At 68.8% G+C, this 8354-nt stretch overlaps 1 protein-coding gene across 1 annotated transcript in view; it reads left to right on the top strand.

The window, feature by feature from the left end:
- TMEM121 (transmembrane protein 121) overlaps window positions 1-5077 on the top strand; it is a gene marked incomplete at both ends in the record, with an annotated part of 9024 nt that extends 3947 nt beyond the window's left edge. Inside the window, 3 exons of the mRNA XM_004681969.1 lie at window positions 1200-1328; window positions 1652-1833; window positions 4963-5077. Of these exons, the coding sequence (XP_004682026.1) occupies window positions 1200-1328; window positions 1652-1833; window positions 4963-5077 (426 nt within the window). The remainder of the gene's footprint in view (window positions 1-1199; window positions 1329-1651; window positions 1834-4962) is intronic.
- Window positions 5078-8354: the final 3277 nt, after the last annotated feature.

The following is an 8354-nucleotide window of genomic DNA, read 5'->3' as shown; positions in this document are numbered from 1 at the left end:
CCAGCGCCCAGCGCCCAGCCCCAGCCCCAACCCCCAGCTGGGGTCCCAGGCCTGGATGCTGTGTCCCTGCAGAAGCTGCTCAAACTGCCCTCTCAGGCCTCTGCCCAGCTGACGGCATCCCTAAGGAGTCTGGACGGATGTCGGCTGAGGCCAGCGCTGGCACCACTTCCATGGCCTTCCATCACCTGTGGCCCGTGTGGCCCCACCCATGGGGGCTGGGAATGTGGGGTCCGGGTCGAGGGTGCCTGGGGAAGTTGGGGACCCACCTTCCAGCCCATCCTATCCTGGCTGCCTTTGGTGACTGGTGGTGATTGTGGTCCTGCTGGTCAGCCCTGGTTGTGCACGGGTCCGCCGGCCCGCGGGCCCCAGGCGAGCTGGCCCTGGGGCTGGAGATGGGCTCCCTGTGGCTGAGGCCAGGTGAGGAACTGAGCTCAGGAGGCAGGGGGGTGCCAGCTGCTGGGCCAACCCTGGGTATCACCCCAGCCCTGTTCTGTGGGGCCTGTGGGTAGCCCCTGTGCAGGCGGCCCTGTGGAGGCCTGGGGGCAGGCAGTGGCTGGTGGAGAGGGGCTGGGTCAGGGCTGAGGCTGGGAGGGGTGCTGGGCCTGAACCGTGGGGGTCTAGGTGCAGGAGAGCAGGCCAGGCGGGGACTGGTGCCAGAAGGAACCTGGGACAGTTGCCACCTGGGTCCCCACAGCCCACCAGAGGCCTTTCTGGTTTGCCTGAGTGGAGGTGGGCCCGGGGGACACAGGGGAGGGGGCTATCGGCCTGGGCCAGGGCAGACTGGGGTGTGGTGGGAGGTGCTAGGCTTGGGGTGCTGTCTCCCTCTGCCTATCCCCATGGCCACCCTGCCCCGCAGCCCCCCCTTGCCCTCCTGACTTCCCACCTGGGGGACCTGGGGTGGGGGGAAGCTGGGCCCCACCCCACAGCTGGGCACCCCTGCGGCACCGGGTGGGAGGACTCTTCTCCCACACGAGAGGTTGGGGGAGACCGGACCCCGCCCTGGAGCGTCTGGCTCTGGTGGCTCCCAGCTGGCTCGGGCTCTGCCCCAGGGGCGCTGGGTGCCAGGCAGCAGTAGCAGGGGTGGGGCCTGCCCTGGGCGCTCCCGTGGCCACACGTGGCCCATTCTTGGCCTTCTGTCTGGGTGTCGGCTTGGTGGGGCGGGAGGGGCCAGGTGCCTCCTTGCAGGCTGCTGTCTCCAGGTCCAGCGCTGTCACTGGCTGTGGGGACGGGCCGAGCGGGTGGGCCTGGGCCCGACTGGACGCCGCCCAGGACAGACTGTTGGCGGAGCTGGCTGCGTCCCCTGGGCCAGGCTGCCGAGAGGCCAGAGGGTGAGTGCCCGCAGCTTCGGCCCAGAAACGCCGCTGGCCTCACGGAGGTGGCCTCCTTGCTGGAGCCTTGCTGCCTCCTGCCCGGCAGCAGCCAGACCCGTCTATGCCTGTGCGGGGACACTGGCCACTCTGGAAGGAAGGACACCCCCCACCACTTCTGTAGTGAAATAGCCTTGTCAGTGGGAGCCACATCGGGCAGCACCAGCCACCCGGAAGTGCCGTCCAGTCAGAGGTGAGCCTTGGGCCAGCGCGACTGCCCTAGGGTCTTCCAGGGGCAGCCCCAGGTTGAGGGGGGCGCTGACTCCCCTGAGGCTGAGGCCCAGGGCACGCCCCATCTCAGCAGAGGAAGATGGAGAGAACCCCATCTCAGGTCCCCAGCCCACTGGCCGCAGTGCTGGCCGCCCTGGGCGGGACAGGCGCCAGGTGGGCTCTGGGGCTGGGGCTGGCGGTGCTGGCGTCCAGGAGAAGGTGGACGCTCAGCCTGGCGGCAGCCCCCTGCACCCAGGTGCGCTGGGCCCTCAGGCTGGATGGCCGGTGCCCGGAGGCTCCTGTGTTGCCACGTAGAGACCCTCTTGTCCTGGAGGCAGGGACTGGCCTGCGCCCGGCACCACGGCGGCAGGAGACCTGGGGCTGGGCACTGGTGCAGAAGGGGCGGGCGAGCTGGGGTCAGGGAGACGGCCCGCACCCCCGTCCAGGAGCCGCCCTTCGCGGCGATGGGCCTCCGGGAGCCCCCTGCCCCGCGTCACCCGCCCTGGGTCACCTTGGGCTGGGCCTGGCCCTGGGCCCCACCAGCCCCCGCCCCACCCTGCCCCACCCCACCCCACCCCACCCCTGCGAGTCTCCCCTTCTGGAGAGCCCCTCGGTGCTGGGCGGTGCTGGGCGGGGTGCTCGCTCGTGCCCAGCCCTTGGCTGCCTGCCCTGTTGTCCCCCCTTGCCCTGCCCCCCCCGGGGTGGCCAGAGAGCGGGGGGAGGGTATGGTGCTGCGGGGGGCCGAGTGCTGAGCCCTTTAAACTTGTCAGGGTCTCCAAGGCCCCTGTGCCCCTCGGCCTAGGTGGGGCTGGGCGGAAGCCGGCTCCTTTCTCCCTGACCTGGCGCCCGCGTCTGTCTGCCTTCCCGGCCCGCTTGGGGGCTCAGGCCCAGGGGTCAGCTGGGCGGGGGGCAGCCTCCGAGGACCCTGCCTGGCAGGGGCTGCTGTCTGCTCTGCTCTGGGGGGTCACTGCTGTGGCCCCATGTCCCCGAGACCGCTCGTGCCCGCTAGCCTGCTATCGGGAGGGCACGGTGCCAGCCCTTGGGCCCCTCCCAGAGCTGGCCCTGCCGGCCAGTGGCTCTGCATGTGGCCGGAGGGGCTGAGGTGCGGGTCATGCAGATGGCCGGGTCCAGCGGTCCTTCCCAGGCTGGCTACTGGCCTGGAGCTCACCGTTTTCACTGAATGTCTCTGGCGGTGTCTGACTCTTGGGTTTCCTGGCTGGACGCCGCCCCCTGGATCCTTCTGCAGTCTGTTCCTGTCCAGGCACTGGCACCTGCTGAGCTGGGCCGCCTGCCCCCTCCAGCCGGTCTGGTGACTGGGTCCCTGCCGTTAACTCAGGCCCTGCTGGCCCAGACCCCCCCCGCCCTGCCCCGCCCTGCCCCACCTCACCCTGCCCAGAGCTGCCAGGCCCTGCCCATACCCTGCCCAGAACTGCCTGGCCCTGCCCAGGCCCCGCCCTCCCGCACCTACCTGCCAGGTGTGCTGGCTCTTTGCTTTCAAACTCTGCCCCCACCCCCCTCCTGAGCGGTCAGCTCCCGAGCGGTCAGCTCCCAAACCCGGTGGGCCCTCCACCAGGTGGCCCCTGGTCCTGCGTGTGGCTTCCCCAGCCGCAGCCTGTGCAGCGAGTGTCGCTCCGGTAACGGCTGGCACCATCCCGTGGACGGGGTACCCTGGAGCCTTCCTTCCCTTGTGAAGTGACCAGGGCACCACACTGTCGATGATGTGGCTGCTTTTGCTCCGTGAGCTCCTCTGTCCCAAGCAGTTGTTGACATTTTGGGTTCACCTTAAAAATGCGAGACTGTTGTTGGCTCGTGCAGGCCTTCCCAGCCAAGACGACTCCCCCCAGAGGCCCTGAGCTGGTCACCCCTGGGCGCCCCAGCCTGGGCCTGGCCAAGGCTCCCTCCGTCTCCCGCTGGGGTGTCCAGCCGCCGCGAGGGGTCAGCGGGTGCCCTGGGCTCCCCACGGTGGCCCACAGCGCGTTCCCCCGCCACACGGGGGGCGGCCTCCCGGGGGCCTTCACAGGGCGGGGGGTGGGGGGGCTGCCGTGCGCCCTCACTCCGGCACAGCCCAGCTCTGCGTGGCAGCGCGGCCCGGGCGACCGCCCGAGTTCAGGACTTTCGCTGGCTTCTCCACGAGGGGCCCCCAGCCCTGCGCGTCGAGTTGGGAGCCCCGTGGAGAGAAGCCGGGAGCCGAGGGTCCCTGCTGACTTGGGGGCGGGGTTGCGAATTCTGGGGGAGCGAGGCTGGCCACGCTGCAGCGCCAGGACGTGGCCCCCCCAGGTCAGCCTGCGTGCGGGCGTGCCCGCCCCGCTTGTCTGGGTGCTCACACCGTGCTAAGTGTCACTTCTGGGGTGGGGGCCATGCCCGCAGGGCGCCCCGGTGGGCCTGGGCACCGCCTGTTACTCCGGGCATGGGAGCTGCCGGTCTCCCTGCGGCGACCTAGATGGCCACACGGGGGCGCCCGGACCTCATTTTTGCCGCCCAACCGCCGCGTGGGGAAGGGGACGCTGGAGTGGCCCAGCCTGGCCTTCTGCCGCTGCGCCTACTTGCTGCCCTTTCACCGGGGGTTGTAGGGGTCAGGACGGGATTTCGTTCATCCCACCCACACGTGGGGTCCTGACCTGAGTCCCCAGCACGGCCTGAATTCAGAGTGGGGCCCTAAAATAATGTCTCTGGGCAGATAGGAGTCCCGCTGGCTGGCGTCCTTGTCAGAAGACCGGAGGACACACAGAAGGACCAGCTGGGGATTGGGGAGCCCCATCTGGGATCTTGCTGGGCTTGGGGGGGTCAGCCACACCACACTGGCCTCCCCAGCTCGAGGAGCCTCTTCCCTGGGTCTTGGGACATGCCCAGCACGGCCTGACCCACGGCGCCTCTGGAGACAAACCCCGCGCAGCCCAACTCCTTCCACGTGAGCCCTCTCTGGCGGTGGCCCTGGCTGGCCCGTCTGCAGTGACCACAGCGATGTGGGGTTTCCATGCCGGAGAGCCCATCGCCTCCGTCAGGTCCTCAGCGCGCTTGCTGAGCTCCTGCCACGTGTGCTGCCTCTGCCAGGGCACCACGTGGCTCCTGGACTGACCCCTCGCAGGGCGGGGCAAGACCGCTGGACACGCTGCTTCCCTCCTTGGGGTCTTTTCCGCCCGTGGCCCTGCTCCTTGGGCTCTGCCAGAGCCCTTAGGTGCACCCCAAGGTTGCATCCTGGGACTGTCCAACTGGGCCAGTCCCATCCAGACTGCCCGCTCCCCTGGTCACTGCCAAGTCCTGACCCCAGGGTTGTGGAGGCCGGGGCGCCCACCCCTTGCCGCCCCGTCTGCTCATCCAGGCCCTGGCGCAGTGCTGCGTTGCGCAGAGTGGCCGCCAGGGGGCTCCCAGCCTGCTCTGCACCAAGGTGGGGCCGTGGCCCCTGCTGACCGCAACCCCACTGAGCCTGGCGGTCCCCGGGGTGAGCCTGTCTGGCGCCTGGAGCTCGACCTCTTGAGCCCCACACGGCGGCACGCTGAAGGGTGAGACCAAAGGGCGCAGGTCCTGCCCCGGCCCCATCCCTGGGCCCTCAGCCCTGCCCTCAGGTCTGGGAGGACACCCGGCAGGTGCGCGTTGCTGCCGCCTGCCACACGGGGGCAGCAGAGTCCAGGGAGCCTGGCTGAGTCCTGCTCAGGCAGGTGGCTGGAGGGTACCAGAGTAGACACCGCCCCGCCCCTGCCGCAGGCCCCGCCCCACCCCGCCCCTCACCCCATCTGCTCCCAGAGCTCTGCCTCTCAACCTCTGCCCCCACCCTGGCCCCTGCCCCAAATTCCACTATGGCCCCATCCCTGGGCTCTTAGCCCTGCCTCTGTCCCATCCTATCCCATCCTTGGCCCCTACCCCATCCCTGGACACAGCCCAGCCCCCTGCCCCCACGTCTGCGAGGACCCTCCCACTGTCGCTCCCCCTCCTGCCCTGCAGGCTGGGGACTGCGCCTGGCCACACGGGGGCAGCAGAGCCCAGGGAGCCTGGCTGAGTCCTGCTCAGAGCCCAGGAGGCTGGAGGGGACCAGGGTGGACTCTGCCAAGGGCGGGCCCTCAGACCCCGCCCTTGCTCCCCAGGATGGACACCGGCCCCAGCCCTGCCCCAGACCCCACCCTTGCTCTTGTCCCCAGGCCCCTGCCTCCACCCTGGCCCCTGGCCCCACCCTGGCCCCTGGCCCATCCCTGGGCCCTCAGCCCCCAGGTCCCCAAGTGTCCCCTGCAGGTGCCTGGTGCTGCGGGTGGCCACAAGGTGGCAGCAGAGTCTGGGGAGTGGGCGTGCCCATCCCTGGGCCCTCAGCCCCCAGGTCCCCAAGTGTCCCCTGCAGGTGCCTGGTGCTGCGGGTGGCCACAAGGTGGCAGCAGAGTCTGGGGAGTGGGCGTGCCCATCCCTGGGCCCTCAGCCCCGCCCCTGTCCCCAGGTCGGCAAGCACCCTCCTCTGCCCCCCACCTCACCCCAGGTGCAATGCTGCGCCTGGCCACACGGGGGCAGCAGAGCCCAGGGAGCCTGGCTCAGTCCTGCTCAGAGCGCAGGTGGCTGGAGGGGACCAGGGTGGACTCTCCCCAGGGCGGGCCCTCAGATGCCGCCCTTGCTCCCCAGTCCTGGGGCCCTCACAGCACTTCAGTCCAAGCCACCCTGACACTGTCCACCAGGTGGTGCTCACCCCCAGGCGTGGGCTGGCCCTGAGGAGACCTGGGGTGCGTGGGGCCTTCGCCAGACGGTGTTGGCCCAGGGGCAGGGAGTCTGTTCTGGCCCCGGGGGTCCCGTGGGGTCACATGGGCCACGTCCACGCTGATGTCTGAGGTCGGGGTGGCTGTGTGCAGCCCCATGCCTGCCACTCCCTCCGGGATGTGGCTCGGGCTGCTCGCCCCTGCCCAGGCCACCCTTTCGCCTCAGTCTGCTCCCCTGGGGACCCCAAAGGTGGGCCCTGCGAGGTCGGACAGGACTGGGGTGGCCCCTGACACATGGTGCCAGCCCCCACTAGGCCCGCAGGCCAGCCGGCTCATCCTCAACGGGGCGGGTCCCCCGGGTCGGCCGGCCGGGTGTGGGTGGGCTGCGTCTGCACGAGGGGTGCCCTCTGGGCCTGGCGCCCCAGTGCTGCCCCCACCACCCCCCTTACAGAGGTGGCCTTTCTCCCCTCCCCCTCCACACCCTGCCTGGGCTTCCCGTGCTGCCTGAGGGTCCTGCGCCTGGGGGTCTGCGCCACTGGCTGAGCACCAGTCTCCATTCTCCTGGGGCCTAAGCTCTGCTTGCGGATGCAGCACTGGGGTCCCCTGGTCTCCCTGCGGCTGCTACCAAGTCCCGCACAGAGGGGCCAATGGGGCTGGGAGTCAGGAGGGGGCACAGCTGGGGGCACCCCAAACCCAGGCCATCACCCCAGCTCTGGCCCAGGAAGGCTGGTCCTGATTGCTCCCCAAGAAAACATTTTGTAGTGACAGGTGACAGCAAGGGCTGGTCCTGCCAACAGCCCCTCTCTCTCTCCCTGTGGGTGGGGTGACACCCTCACCCCCTCTCCCTGTCTCCCTGCAGGTGGGGTGACACTCTTACTCCCCTTCTCTCCCTGTGGTCGGGTGACACTCTGATCCCCCTCTCTCCCTGTCTCCCTGCGGGTGGGGTGACACCCTCAGACCCTCTTTCTCCCTGTAGTGGGACAACACCCTCACCCCTTCTTTCTCACTGTGGGTGGGGACACCTGCATCCCCTTGTTGTCCCTGTGCTCATCTGGGTTGAGTCGGGGTCCCTCCGTCCTCCTGGCACCCCCCTGGCCTGGCCCCAGTCCCCCTTGCTGTGACATGCCTGGGTGACCATGTGTCTGGGGGCTCCCGCGGGACCCCTGTGTCCTGGCATGTGCTTTCCCCGCCGCCGTGTCTCCCCCAGTACCCCGAGGCGCCGAGCTTCCCCCTGCAGGCTGGGGGACAAAGCTGTCAAGTACAAAGGAAGGAGAAGACAGCCTTTACTGTGGAATGTCACAAGCAGAAGCACAGCCGCCGGGTCCCGGTCCCCAGGCCGAGTGGCCGCTCTGGGCTGGGCCCTGAGCTCCTGATGCACTTGCTAGTCAGGGCTAAGCTGGCCTTTGCTGTGAGTCCAGGAGAAGCCTGCTCAGTGCACAGCTGTGCCTGCAGACTGGGGGGCCTGTGCCCGTGTGAGGCCTGCCCGGGACCCCCGCGCATGGGGCTGGGTGAGGTGCCGAGTGGCCGGCAGGCAGTGGCGTGCGTGAGCGAGTGTGAGCAGGTTGTGTGCGAAGTGAACTGCATGTCCGCTGCGCCCCACGTTGCGGGCCGCTGTGGGCCGGAGGCTCTTTGGACCCCACAGGGGAGTCCACCGGCCAGTGCAGGCGAGTCTGCCACCCTGTGTGCCTCTGGCCTGTGTGTGTCTGTGGCTTCACAGCATGTCTGTGTGTCCAGGTGTGTGCCTGTGGGTGTCCTTGTGTGTATGTGGGTGTCAACATGTCTCTGTCTGAGTGTATCACTGTGTCCTATGTCCATGTGTCAGTGTATATCCCTGGGTCCGTGAAACTGTGTGTGTCCGTTTATCGTGTGCGACTGTGTGTGGACTTGTTTCCTTGTGTTCATGTGACTGTGTGTCCGTGTGTCTCTGTGTGTCCTTGTGTTCCAGCGTGATTGTGTGTGACTGTGTGTCTGTGTGTCCTGTGACTGTGTGACTGTGTCCGTGTGACTGTGTGTGTCTGTGTGTCCCACTGTCTGTGTGTCCCTGTGACCGTGTGACTGTGTCTGTGTGACTGTGTATGTCTGTGTGTCCCACTGTCTGTGTGTCCCT

This window comes from Condylura cristata, unplaced genomic scaffold (genome assembly GCF_000260355.1).
Source record: "Condylura cristata isolate star-nosed mole 26May11 unplaced genomic scaffold, ConCri1.0 scaffold00013, whole genome shotgun sequence".
NCBI lineage: Eukaryota > Metazoa > Chordata > Mammalia > Eulipotyphla > Talpidae > Condylura > Condylura cristata.
Note: the sequence above shows the minus strand (reverse complement) of the source record. Positions and strands in the feature narration are given on the sequence as shown.